Here is a 13618-nt window from a genome sequence, read left to right as displayed (position 1 = left end):
TAGGCAACCCAGACAAGGTCACTGAACTCAGTAATGTGTTTGAATCTGATTCCAGACTGCCTGGCTCAGAGCATTCAGTCTACCACACACTGTCCCATGACATTTACTAGTGTAAACTCCAGCATGGTGGTTTGCACTTAGGGTCCTTCAGTTAAAAGATGACGAATTCTCTGGCTTCCTTACTCTGTTTCTCTAGTATCTGACAGGGTGCGCCCTGTCATACTCATGGAGGAACTGAGTGAATTGGGGCTGAAAGGTGGAAAGCCTGAAAGGGGTAGTCGATAGCTGCCAAGCTGACAAATTCACCCTCAGGCATTGTAGGCATTTCTACGACAACCTTAGAAAGTGTCATTGCAGGAGCCTTGGTGGTGGTGTAGGCGCTGAGTTGGGTTGCAGACGACAAGGTCAGCGGTTTGAAACTACCAGCTGCTCCACAGAAGAAAGATGCTTTCTACTCCCATAAAGTCATGTAATATTAGCCTTGGAAATCCAGGGGGGAGGCGGGGTTGTGTGTATTTTTAGTTGGCCCTGTAGTGCCTCTTTACATCAGAATTGAATTTTTTTTTTTAAAGAATGTTGTACTGTTAATCAGAATAGCAGACAGGGATGAAGGCTAGTTTTCCAGCACTATTTTCTAAAGTATAAATAGAATAGCCCCTAGGGTAGACTAAGTGCCTCCATCCCCACCTCTGCAAGGGGCTGCGTTTGAATATCAAGGAACTCCCATTTTGTAGCTTCAGAATATTAGGTTCAAAGCCCGTATCCTTCATGGCTGCAGGCAGTTAACTCACACCTTAAGGTTCTGTTCATTCCACTGCTTCCTGAAGGCAGCCACACCCCCATGGAGACGGTGAACAAGACCCACTTCCACCCGCTTAGGAGTTCGCGGCCGCTGAGGCCTGCGGGGAGCCCAGTGCAAGTGCACATTCTCCCCGAACCCCGGCCAGTTGAAGGGGAGCGGGAGTAGAGGGTGGCACCCAGGTCAAGGCGGAAAGTCGGGGAGGAAACATGGCCGGTGGGTCACCAAGCCGAGCCCCTGTCCACTCCGAGCCGCAGGAAAGGGCGGGGCTCGCGGCGGAAGTCCGTCTGTCGGCTCAGGTCACGTGGGCGCGAGCCGCTGCCGCCTGGAGCTCCCGCGCCGGTGAGTTGCGGGCGCCCGGTGCCCACTGGTACCAAGTGCCGCGCGCGGGCTGCCGCGGGCCCACTTCCCGGCGTGGCGTTCGCGTCGAGAAGGACGCGGGCTCGTTGCCCGAAGTCTTAACCGGGGCCCCCAGACTGCGTGGAAGTCAAAGCCAACCCATCCTCCCGAGGCGGCCCGCGCCAGGGTCGCGAGTGGGGAGGCAGGTGGCTGCCGGGGCGACTCCTCGTGTGTGTCTTCCCTTTCCTGACTGCCTAGGCCGACCCCTGTGACAGGAAGCAGCCCTCCTGACAGCTTAGGAGCGGCAGCTGGCGAGGGGGGAGGGTGCAAGAGGACAGGACCGCGCCGGGTGATGGGGTGACCTCCCTCTCCTTTTGGCTTGACAGGACGCATGGCACTCTGGCGGGTATACCAGCGAGCTCTAGCTGCACACCCGTGGAAAGTGCAGATCCTGACAGCTGGTGAGTGCCCGCCTGGGACCAGAGCGGGACGAAGGGAGGCCCCTTTGGGAGACAGACTGGTCCCACTGCACCTCCCGATTCCTGCCTTCTGCTCAGCCCCCTTTAAAGACTGCTGTAGTTCTCAGCCGCCCTTTGTCTTTTGGAGGGTGGGCGTGCTCGGCTGTTCTTGTGGGACGGGGTACTCATTGTGTTGGCCAAGTAGGTTCACGGTGTGGTAGGATCCGAAAGTTCTCAAAAAGCTGATGTTGCCTGGACTTAGACAACAGCTCATAACAACTACTCCCAACCTTTTACAGTGAGCACAGCATTGTCACCCATTCTCTCACGGGGTCCCCAGTAGGCTGTCAGCTAGCATTGTCTGACTCCACATTGGACCGCACAACCCAATGAGCGTCAACATCAAGACTCACTCCCAGTTTTGCTTAGTATTTTGTATTGAGAGTGTATCTTTAGATACAAAATAATGATTATGGCATGCAGCTACCATCTAAGTAGTATTAAAACGTTAAAGATGCACCCACGCCCAGTGATAAGAACACGAGTACCTCTCCTAATTCACATACCTCGATTTCACCATGTTGCTGCTTTGGTTATGTCATTCTTGCTTTTCTCAACGACAAGCTTCCCAACATGATTCCAACCTGGGCGCTTTGGGTTTGACTCTAAATTCAAACTGGCAAAGGTCATCAATCAGTGACTTCCCTGCGTTTATTGGCATCTACAATGTAGCAGAGGAAGCCTCGTAGAGCAGGGGTCCGGGCTGGGTTGCTAATCACACAGGCAGCGGCAGGAAACCACCAGCCCACTGTTCTGGAGAAAGGCATGGCTTTGACCCCCATGCAGTCTTGGGAGCCCACAGGGGCAGTTCAACCCTGCCCTGAAGGGTTGCTATGAGTCAGCACAGACGTCGCCATTGGCAGGGAGTTTGTTTGTTTTCAGTTTAGCAGGCCTGATAACCTGAGAGGGCTCTGTAGGTGCCCCTGGGGGAAGGGTTAGGACACCTGTAACCATTGGGACACTGCAAGTAGCCATCGGATTAAAATAAGAAAGCCTTGCTGATTGTGACAAAAGCTGTAAGCTCCCCCAGTGAAATAAAATTTTAATTTTTAAAAAAGTTAATGCTCAAAATAGATGCCTTTTTTAAAGCTTTTTTGGTTAGGGTTAGGTTAGATTTAGGGTTGTTAGGGTAAGGGTTAGCTTTAGGCTTAGGGTAAGAGTTAGGGTGGTTAGGGTTAGGGTCAGGTTTGTTAGGCTAAAAGTTGTTAGGTTTAGGCTTAGGCATAGTGTTAGGTTTAGGGCTAGGGTTAGTGTTGGGCTTATTAGGGTTAGGGCTGTTAGGATTAGGGTTAGGGGTCTTTTTTAACTAGCTGAACTTCTCAAAGCTAGTTTAGTTTTACGAAGACTGTGGGAGATAGCTTTGGGTTAAGCTTTAAAGGTGATCTCAGGACAATCATTTCTGGGGTTCATCTAGTCCCCATGGCTCCCAGCAAGCCTAGAGTCCGTGAGAATCGGAAATTCAACAGGACATTCTTTTACGACTTAGTTTTAACTTTTAAAAAAAGCTAGCCCATAGAATGACTATTTCTAGGCAAGCATAATCTCTTTTTCCAAGATGAGAGTTTGCCTGAGAGCTGTGTCTAGTTATATTTCTGAGTATTTGTTCCCACCAGAGGGCCTGCCTCTGGCTCAATCTTTGAAATTTTCTCTCAACAAGTTTGCCTTTCAAGGCCCCCCTAGCAATTTGAGGACTGCAGAGGTTTATGCCCCATTTATCTAACAGGGTGCCCCAATCTTCCGTCACGTTCAATCTGGAGGTTAAACAACAACAAAAAGAGACTTGCTGATGCTTAGAAACAAAAAAGACCCAACCCCACTGCCAGCGAGTAGACTCCCACTTATGATTCCCACTCATAAAAATCCTGTAGAGGATTTCTGAGGCTGTAAATCGTTATGGGAACTGATAGCCTCCTCTTTCTCTCAAGAAGCTGCTAGTGGTTTTGAGCCACCAACCTTGCAGTTAGACCAGCAATGCTTGCAGGGCAGTGCCGTGTTTAGAGGAAGAGAGAATTCTAGTCAGGGCCATAGGCTTCTGGGGGGATAGACTGGCAAAGTTAGGAGGTTGGTGGATACCAAGGTGGGACAGGGATTCTATTACTGGAAGGGCCCTACGTCAGCACAAGAAACTTCTCTGGGGGACTGGCCAGGCGATGGACTCTTGACCCTCCTTGGGCCCTCTTTGCCCCCCCACCCCCACCCCATGTCCTGTCCTCAGAGTGTCCGTCAGCCCGCATGACTCACCTGGTTGCGTGTGTGGTGACTCATGCTGGACTGTGTGGCTGTGATGGGAACTGACAGGCTGGGCCCAGTGCCCAGCTTCAGATTCCCTGCAGGCCAGGGACTGCCAGAAGGAAGGTCCCCTCCTGGCCATCAGGAATAGGAGGAGGGACAGACCCTATATTTCCCTATTTCAAGGGATCGTGGCTGGTGGGGCCAGGAACTAGAGCTCCAGGGGGCCCAAGTGCAGAGCTGTGGCTACAGCCTGTCTGAGTGAGAGCCCCCCACACCCTCGGGCTTCCTGAGCATTCCAGCTCAGCCAGAAGCAACCCCTGGGAAGTGCCTTTCTCAGGCTTGACTTCCCTGCTGCTCCATGTGTTTGAATCACAGTACCATGGATTTAGCTCACCATGCCATATTTGGACCGCAGCACGGAAGTCCCTAAGGCCGTGGTTCTCAACCTTCCGAATGCCACGACCCCTTAATACAGTTCCTCATGTTGTGGTGATCCTCCAACCATAAAACTAATTTTGTTGCTACTTCATCACTGTCATTTGGCTACAGTTATGAATTGGGCAACCCCTGTGATGAAAGGGTCATTCGACCCATACCCCCCCCCCAATGGGTCACGACCCACAGGTTGAGAACCAATGCCCTAAGGCCTCGGGACAGCTCAGCACACTGGAAAGCAGAGCACAGATTTCAAGGCTGGAGTGAGTGTAGGCCAAGGTTTGAATGTGAACCTTAGCACTTCCAGGATGAGGTAGTAAACTTCCCTGGGCCTCAGTTTCCTCCTTTGGGACTTGGGTTTCATTCTGCTGTGCCACAGAGCCATTGTTGGAGTTGTATCTGTGAAAAAACTGGAGATCAAAACTAGTTACTAAGGCTCGATGCGTGTTGGCAACCCGGGGACAACAAGGTCTTCTTTTCATAGAGGTGCTTGGGTTGGGCTTCTGCCACTGGCCGCAAACCTGAACCCCGATAAGGATCCTAGCTTCGGTTTCCCTAAACACAGCCTGCAGCTTCTATGCTGGTCCTTTGTTGAGGAGTGAGCCCGGGGAGGGGAAGGAAGAGCGGATGCAGGATGCAGTATTAGATTGGCCCCTGCCAAGTGCCACTCGTTGTTCAATCTCCTGGACTGTCTGAGAGCTCTCGGAAACACATCCTAGAAGTCGCTGTACAGAGAACCCTCTTAAAAAAACAAACGCACTGCTATCGCATGGACTCTGGCTCACAGCGACCCCCTAGGACAGGGCAGCACTGCCCCTGTGGGATCCTGAGATGGTAACTAGGGGGGTAGAAAACCCGACCTGGTGGTTTCGATCTGTTGACTTTGCAGTGAGCAGCCCAGCACACAACCATGACACCTCTAGGGCTCCTTGGGATGGAAAAAGGAGAGCCCTCCCTCCACTGACTCCCTTCTCACTCGGATCCTCAGTGTACTTCCAGGGACCCTGTGCTCAGGCACTGATGGGACTGGCATCCAGGTGAAGCCCCAGGTGTGGCTTAGGCCACAGGCAAGGGTCTCTTAGGTCAAACTGCCATCCTGGCAAGTCAGGAACCCAAAAAGGTGTCTGATCCAATTGGGTCAAGCTATAGGCAGGGGCAGGTCCCCTGCTTGTTCTTTAGAGGGTCTGAGCCCACTTTTCTTTTCTGAGGGGTTTTCCAGTCACCGGGGTGCCAAGGTCCAGCCCCTCTCATCCTCGACCACTCTGTCCAGCTGTGGGGACACGGGAGCGCTGTAGACAATGGCCTCCTGGAGTCTGAGTGCAGCGGGCAGAATTCAGCAAATGCTAGAGGCCGTCCAGCCCAGCACCTGATAGGACGGAAGGCAAGGAGGCGAAGGAGAAGGACATGCACCGAGGTCTCCTTGGCAAGAAAGCAGGCCGTAAGCCTAGGTCAGCCCCGTTACACTGCCCTGTGCTGAGCAGGGCCCCCATGGTCTGGGCTTAATACCTGGCAAGTTCTAGAGCCTTCCCTCTTGTTAATTTTCTAGCAGTAGGCAAGAATCAGGCCAGGAATGACCAGCAGGTCTGACACCCAAAGGGATGGCATAAATTCCAGAGACCACAGCCAGTGAATTCCTTTTCTCTCTTTACTGCGAGGCTCCAACCTCCCCTGGGCATGGGGCCAGCCCAGGCCCCCACCACAGGTGGACCTTTGAATCTGGAAGGAGTGAGTGGGCAGCACTGCTGGCCAGGTATCAGGAGCTGTGCCTGCCTAACCAGGTCTCCTGAACTCAGGGCCATACTTCTTCCTCCTCCAGAAGCCACTTCCGGCCCCTCTGCCTTCCCATCTCCTGCTCACACTAATTTCTTACTCTGAGATGCCACATGCTAAAACCAGGGGAGGAACAAAGTAAGGGAAGTGAGAATTGCCCTCCCTCATGCCTGGAGGAGCTTGGACTTTTCCACTATGGGCAGGGGTAGTCCCAAATAGATCTGTGCCCAGAGGTGGGCTCCACCCCTCCCTACTCCACTCTATCTGGTGGGGAGTGACGGCATGAAAACTGGCGCCGACCCAGGGGCATGACGTCACATCGCGCCAGCATCTGCCTGCTGGGCTCTGCGCCCAGCCTGGCATTAGGGCGTCACTGCCTGGCAGCCCCTTGCCTTGCCCCATTGGGGCCCTGGCTACTATCTTTGCAGACCTCCAGCCCCAGCCCCCGGAAGTGAGCCAAACCCCCAGGTTCAGCGCATTAAACAAGCCAAACAGTATGTCCAGGAAGACTCCAGGGGCTGGGTGGTTCAGGTCTGCCTGGGCAGGGTGGCAGAAGATGGGATGAAGAATCTGGGTGTTGGAGCTCTTCCTGCCCAAAGGATCACCTGGGCTCCAGTGCAGGTTTTGCTCTATAGTACGAAGGCTTTAGAAAACCCAGAGGGCTGATAGTCTATGGTCTGAAAAGGAACCCATAAGTCGCACTCAGTCTGAGATGAACAGAGCTACACACCTATTATGCCCCTTCCTGCTGCCCCATCATTTTGGAGTCAAGTCTAGAGGCCTAAAATCCAAATTTCTTCCCGTGACTAAAGCTCCTAAGTCGGGGACCTGGCTTCCCCTTCTGGACTGCCTTTGTCGTGCTGTGTGACTGCTGGCAGACCCTGACCAGGGAAAACATACCCCTCCCTTTGTGGCTCCTTCCCAAGCGTTCAGAGAAATGGGAACCATGCTGCTTGCCCCGCTGCCACTTGACAAGGAACATCGGTGAATGCACTCTGGCTCATCAAAGGCAGAGAAAGCCTATTAGTCCAGAGAAGCACCCCCTGGAGCCTCGTGGCCCTCCGGCCTCTGAGCAAACCTGTGGCTGGAGAGAAGAGCTGGGTTCCGGTCCCACCTCTACTCCATACCACATCACCTTTTGTGGAGATTGAATGTGGAAGAGCCCTCTGAAAGCTAGACATCCCACCGGGAGCAGACAGACAGACTGACAGTTGCCACATTCGGGAAGTCCCATCATCCCCCACCCTGCTCGTGGCCATCCCTTTTATGGCAACACCATCTCACCTGCCTGAGTAGCATGGGTTGTTAGGGAGGGCTGGAGGTAGGGGGACACCTTTAAGTTCCACACGGCCCTCACACCTTGAGTGTGACACCTGGTTCATGGAGCTCTGTACCCTTTTCCCAGAGCAACCCCAGTCATGAGGGGGCCAGTAAATTGGACATTTCTCCCAAGGACCTGCCAAAGGCTGCTTCAGGGATGGTGGGGAGGAGAGAAGAACCATGCCTGGCTCCCAGCCTTACTTTCTAAGAGTGTTAGTGGAAGAGCCTCCTCCACCCCCTGGAGGGGTCCAGGGCTGCCCTGATGGGTGTGCTAGGATCACCCAGAATGGCTCTGTGAGTGGCAGTGCCAACAGCAGCAGAGGGCAGCCACTCAGGTCACCTCTGGCAGCCCCAGCCCCAGCCCCCAGCCTGACGCAGCTGCCTCTGCCTTGGTGGTTCAGGGACAGGGCTGTGCAGAGGATGTGGGCAAAGAACAGAGCGGTGAGTGTGCAGCCAGCATGGACGTCAGAGCCGGCCCCGGCCAAGGAAAGGGATGAAGGATGTGTTTGCCTAGCGCTAATTGAGGGCACAGGGACATGGTGGCCACAGGCTGGAGGGGCGCCCTCATTACTCAGTGAGATAGGCCAGCGAGCTGGAGGTCATGCGGTCACTCTTCAAGAAGCCTTCTAAACGTGTGTTTGCTGGCAACCATCACGCAACCCACCCCCCCGAGGAGGGGCTCTGTACACAGTGGTTTCCGAGTGTGGGTGTCAGATGAGGGATGCTTGCAGCTGGGGACAGTGAGCGAGGAGAGGGGAGCCACGTCAAGGTCCAGGCAGGCACTGACCGTGATACCCATTGCCCATCCAGTCGGAGGGTGTGGAGAGGGAACTGGGCTTATCCTAAGAGCTGGCTGGGACTTGACACTTCCTGGTTGGGTGGTGGGTTAGGGTGGGGTGGATGGGGAGGGATGTGGAGGGGACTCTTAGCAGCTCAAACAGTCACCTTCCTGCCTGGAGACGATTAAGCATTGATGTTTTATAAAATGAATTATCCTCGCTGTCCTTTGCAAATCGAGACACCACCCGCCCCCGGACCCAAATGAAGGACATTGTGAGGGTCTTGCAGTGGGCTGGGGTTGGGGGGAGTCCAGGGTTCTTTCCTTCTTCCCCGTGATCTGGTCATAGTGGGGGGTCCTGGACGGAACCCTGTCTAGGAATCCTGTCTGGCTCACCTTGACGCTGCCACTTCCTGGCCGCGTGAGGTCATGCGGTCACTCTCTAAGAAGCCTTATAAACGTGCGTTTGCTGGAAGCCATCAGGCCATGACACCTGAGGAGGGACTCTACACTGGTTTCTACGTGTGGGTGGCTGGCTCCGGCTGCTTGTAGTGTGACTGCTGTGCCCAGCAGAAGGCCCTTCCTAATTATGAATGTTGACCTTGGATTCTCCTTCCGACTCCTTCTGCATGCAGGGCACACAGGAGGGCCCTACCCTCACCTTAGCCCTTGGAGCAACAGGAAAGGACTGACTGACCATTTGCTCCCAGAGTTCAGCCCTGGGCCTCAGAGTGTAGATCACAAGACCCTTAAGGAGCCAGCAGACTTGCTTCCTTCCTGGCCCGGCCCTGCCCAGCCACTGGAGGATACTGTTGGGGAACACTCCCATCCTCAAGAGCTGGGTCCTGACAACACCTGTATGCCCTGCACAGGGTCCCTGATGGGCCTGGGTGATGTCATCTCACAGCAGCTGGTGGAGAGGCGGGGTCTGCGGGAACACCAGGTCCGCCGGACCCTGACCATGGTGTCTCTGGGCTGTGGCTTTGTGGTAAGTTCTTGCCACAAAGGGGGCTGGACAGTGGCCTTGGCTGTCTCTTTCCCCACTGTACCATCTTTCTTCCTCTTTGTCCGGGGCTCTCCTCCCTGGGACCTAGTTTCTAACCCATGGGGGCAAGGGGGTTAGAGATCTGGGTGACTTCAAAGTTTGGGCAGTCTCCTTACCGTCTCCTCACCCCCCACTCCGCCCTGGGACTTGCTTTTAGGCTCCTGTTGTGGGAGGCTGGTACAAGGTTTTGGATCGGCTCCTCCCCGGTACCACCAAGGTGGACGCACTGAAGAAGATGCTTCTGGACCAGGCGAGCCGGGAAGGGCCAGCAGTGCTGGGAGAAGGGAGGGGGTGGAGAGATGTTTCTGAGGCCCACGCTCACAGAGCTTTACTTTGTCTCCCCTAGGGGGGCTTTGCCCCATGCTTTCTAGGCTGTTTCCTCCCTCTGGTGGGGACACTCAATGGGCTCTCGGCCCGGGACAACTGGGCTAAGCTGCAGCAGGTGAGCTGGGCAGGTGTGGTGAAGGCTGGCAGGGCAGCAGTGTCAGAGGCAGAATGGGATACGAAGGGTGGAAGTGCAGGGGGAGCCCCAGGCTCTGCAGGAGAAGGGAGGGGGACGGGGGGGTGGGGCGTGGGTTGCAATTGGCCTTACTGCCCGATATTGACTGGGAGGTGGGAGCTGCTTGGAGATGAAGAGGCTCATCTATTCCCTCTGCTTTCTCAGGATTACTCTGATGCCCTCATCACCAACTACTACGTAAGAGCCTTTGCCTCCACAGCCTGCATTCCGGCTTCCCTGTGTCCCGATCTATCGGCTCAGAGACTGGGGTGCTTTTGACCTAGGGATCCCTCCGTCCGGAGTCTTCTCTCATTCCCAGGGCAGACACTGCTCAGGGATGCTCTCACCCAGTGGTTCACCATTTCCTCGTGTGTGGGGTGGGGGTGAGGTTACACAAGACAATGAGTCTGGGTGTCAAACTTTACTTTCTTTCTCTTGCAGCTCTGGCCTGCTGTACAGTTAGCCAACTTTTACCTGGTCCCCCTTCATTACAGGTAGGACAAATCTTTCCCCACCCTTCGAGACTGAGAATCGTTCATCTCTACCTGAGCTATTTCACACACCCACGCCCCCTGCACCACCACTCCTGTGTCCGTCTCACCTGAGCTCTCCACCTTTGATGGCACAATGTCAGGGACAGCCCCTGGGCTGTTGCAGCCCAGGTTAGAAAGGCAGACCCCAAAGCCAAGTGGGCACTTAGTCAGGTTCCTCCACTGCAAAGTGTAATTAAATAAGAAAGCTAGTTTCCATATACTTTCCTCTCCCCCCACCCCCACCCCAAGAATAGAACTACAAGTGAGTAGTTAGAATTGTTGGAGTTGAGGGGGTTTGGGGAACAGGAAAAAAGAGGAAGCTATTCAGAAGGGATAAGGAACCCTGGTGGTGTAGTGGTTACAAGTGGGGCTTCTACATGCAGGGTCAGCAGTTCAAACCCACAAGCAGGAGAAAAATAAGGCTTTCTACTCTCGTAAAGAGTTACAGTCTTATAAAGTACACAAGGACCATTCTCCCTGTCCTCTAGGGTCACTATGAGTGTTTGTTTATTCAGAGAGGCCATTGTCCACATTTACATGAGTAGCCTAACCAAATAGAAGACAGGTTTATGAACCAAATCCTAAGCATGGCAACACCGTCTGAAATTAGAGAGGAGCTCTTTCTGTGGCTGGTAGCTCCTTTCTGGAGAATGAAATCTCAGCTGGTCCCAGACAGACATACCCATGCATTTAGAAGGGGCCTGCACAGATAGGAATCACAGCCCCAGCAGTAGACTCGCTGACAGTGTTGCCCCCTGGAGGCTGTTGACAGGCAGGCAGGACCAAGCTCTGAGCTGGTGGTTCTCAGCTCTGACCACGCAGTGCGAGATGCTGAAGGAAAGAAACGGACACTGGGGAGTTCTCAGCATCCCTCCATCTCCATACCCCTTGCTTCTTCCTCTTTCTTGCCTTCCTCCACAAAGCCATTCCTGTTCCTTAGGCTGGCCCTTGTCCAGTGTGTGGCTGTCATCTGGAACTCCTACCTGTCCTGGAAGGCACATCAGCTCTAAGCCAGCCTTGAGCCATCATTTCTGCCTGATGATCCAGCGTGGCCCTGCCGTGGGTCAGACTGCCTCCAAGACAGCTTCCTAGATTTGGGCTGCTGGTCAGAACTCAGTGGGGTTAGGACTGCAAAATGGCCCATTCTACTTTAAAACATGAACCGACTCCTTTGGGAATCACAGAAACCTTGAGACGAGCCTTATATGCCCACCACAGAATAGCCACTCCAGAAGCATTCAAGTCTCTTGACCTGGTCACCTCTAGTTTACACCCACATCTTAGCAAATGCCATGTCTCCCCACTTTGCCTACCCAGCTCTAGTGTAGCTCTTTGGGGACCCCTCCAGGCCTGTTAAGGTTACCATGTCTGCACCCTGGGGCCTACAGTCAATAAATGAAGCTAGTCAGGAAACTGGCGGGGGAGCCAGAATTTCTAGAGCTGAAAGAAGCCAGCTGTCACCAAGTCCAGTCTTTCAAATGTGGACACTGTGAGTCCCACGGACCTGGCACATCAGGAGCTGCTCTAGAGGTAAAGGGGGGATTTGAAAGGACGTTTCTTCACTTGCTTCTCCCTAGAGAGATTGCCTGGAGAGTGAGATGTATCTGACACTGCTGTTTGGGTTCCCACGAATAAAATGAAACCTGGAGCTTTTATCACTTTGGACAAATTCAAAAGCAGGTGGGCTGAGTGGGGTGCCCTCCCTCCAATTGTGTACATTTTAGTTTGTTTCCTCTTGGACATCAAAGAGCACCCCGAGGCCAGAAACCCTCCACCATGGTGCTTAGGCAAAGCTGCCCGGAATTTCAATTCTGGTACCGGAAGAAAGATCACGAATCTTGCAGACTGGCGCCCCAGCTCCCTCTGGCTGGTCCCACAGAGGTAGCTGAGTGTGAGCATACTCCCTCTCCTTTGTGAAACAGCTGGGAGTAGGGACCTCTTGAGCCGGAGCAGCACTGGACACTACTGCTAGAGGAGAGGGGACGGAGTCAGCACAGCCCTGTCCAGGGGCTAGAGCGGCCAGACCTCCAGTTTGGGGTCGGACCCAGTCGCTGCCTAGACTCTTCTAAGCCGGACTCAAGCTGCGGCTGTCGTTGTTTCTACAATCAGTGCATGTTCTTCACTGACGTCAGTCCGAGCTGTCCTGGCACTATAAAAGGCTGGCGGCTGTCCGGGGACAGACCCCGTTTTCCCCAAGGTGTCCAGAACGCGACCTGAGGGACAGAGGCTGGAGCTTCGGCTGGCACTGTGCAAACGCACAGCAGCAACCTGTGAGTGGCTGGCTCCGCACAGGACTGCGCTCAGCTCATCCACTGCCAGGAGAGAGGGAGGGAGGATGGGTGGGTGGGACAGGCCAGGGCTGTGGAGAGGGCTGGAGGGAAGGTGGTGGGCCCTGGGCAGCAGCGGGGGCGCCCACTGGGGCGCGGAAGGCGAGTGGAGCCCCCTGAGGCGGCCACCCTGAGCTGTCCCTGTGTGTCCAGGGCCAGCGGCACCATGAGGCTGGCGGGACGCGCGGCGCTGCTGGTGGCGCTGCTGCTCCTGGCACGGCTGCAGCCCGGGAGCAGCCGCTGGAGCCGGGAGGCGGCCGGGGTCCGGGAAGCGAGTCTGCACTGGAGCCCGGGCCAGAGCGGTGGGGCCGGCGCGCTGCTCTTGCTGCTGGCGGAGCGCTTTCCGCGGAGCGGTGGGCCGGGCAGATGGGGACCTCGGGCCAAAGAAGAGCGGCCCCGAAGGGACGACCCTCCGCTGTCCATTGACCTCACTTTTCACCTGCTGCGGACCCTGCTGGAGCTGGCGCGGACTCAGAGTCAGCGGGAGCGCGCCGAGCAGAACCGCATCCTATTCGACTCGGTGGGCAAGTGACCGTTCCGATCCGGGTCTCGAGAACCTTTACCTCCTTCCTCGCCCCAGGGCTGGGAGGTGTGCCACTTGAACTGACCGGGTCCCGCGGGGATCGAGTGGCCCCGGAATACCTAGGTCACTCCGGTTACTGTTTTTTAATAAAGACACTAAAGAGCCTTTGGGTTCTGTCTTGTGGGGGCGGGGGACCACGGCAGGGTGGGAACCGGGCACTGATGCTGCAGGCGGCTTTTAGCCAGGTTCCCGTGGCCCCCTCTGTCCCCAGTCCTTCCAGGCACTCGGAATCCCCAGCAAGAGTGCACCACCTAGACCCTCTCCCGGGCTCTGGGCCCCCAAGTCCGCGCTAGCCCTCAAAGAATGCCCAATAAGGGTTTATGCCTCTAGGGCCCCCATGGATCCCAGGTTGAGAGAAGCTCGGGTCGGGAAGGCGGTCGCGTAGAGGGGGCAGTGAATGAAGACGCAGTGCTGGGAGGTGGAAGTTATTTACTGAACCC

At 55.0% G+C, this 13618-nt stretch overlaps 2 protein-coding genes across 2 annotated transcripts; both read left to right on the top strand.

Moving 5' to 3' along the window:
• The first annotated feature begins 967 nt into the window (after positions 1 to 967).
• MPV17 (mitochondrial inner membrane protein MPV17) lies at positions 968 to 12589 on the top strand. Its single transcript, XM_075535738.1, has 8 exons — positions 968 to 1141; positions 1525 to 1599; positions 9064 to 9179; positions 9394 to 9486; positions 9583 to 9678; positions 9901 to 9933; positions 10177 to 10229; positions 11209 to 12589. Exons 1-8 carry the CDS (start codon positions 1009 to 1011, stop codon positions 11276 to 11278), a joined length of 669 nt encoding a protein of 222 aa, XP_075391853.1. The 5' UTR covers positions 968 to 1008; the 3' UTR covers positions 11279 to 12589.
• Positions 12590 to 12673: 84 nt separating this feature from the next.
• UCN (urocortin) lies at positions 12674 to 13278 on the top strand. Its single transcript, XM_075535836.1, has one exon. The coding sequence runs from the start codon at positions 12762 to 12764 to the stop codon at positions 13125 to 13127; it is 366 nt and encodes a 121-aa protein (XP_075391951.1). The 5' UTR covers positions 12674 to 12761; the 3' UTR covers positions 13128 to 13278.
• Positions 13279 to 13618: the final 340 nt, after the last annotated feature.

Source organism: Tenrec ecaudatus, chromosome 17 (genome assembly GCF_050624435.1).
Source record: "Tenrec ecaudatus isolate mTenEca1 chromosome 17, mTenEca1.hap1, whole genome shotgun sequence".
In the NCBI taxonomy this organism is placed as follows: Eukaryota; Metazoa; Chordata; class Mammalia; order Afrosoricida; family Tenrecidae; genus Tenrec; species Tenrec ecaudatus.
Note: the sequence above shows the minus strand (reverse complement) of the source record. Positions and strands in the feature narration are given on the sequence as shown.

Bases quoted from the DNA above. Each gene is read 5' to 3' on its own strand.
- MPV17 (XM_075535738.1), top strand. From the start codon at position 1,009: ATGGCCGGTGGGTCACCAAGCCGAGCCCCTGTCCACTCCGAGCCGCAG. The intron at 9,180-9,393 runs GTAAGTTCTTGC...ACTTGCTTTTAG, and splicing joins CTCTGGGCTGTGGCTTTGTG to GCTCCTGTTGTGGGAGGCTG. The intron at 9,934-10,176 runs GTAAGAGCCTTT...TTTCTCTTGCAG, and splicing joins CCCTCATCACCAACTACTAC to CTCTGGCCTGCTGTACAGTT.
- UCN (XM_075535836.1), top strand. From the start codon at position 12,762: ATGAGGCTGGCGGGACGCGCGGCGCTGCTGGTGGCGCTGCTGCTCCTG.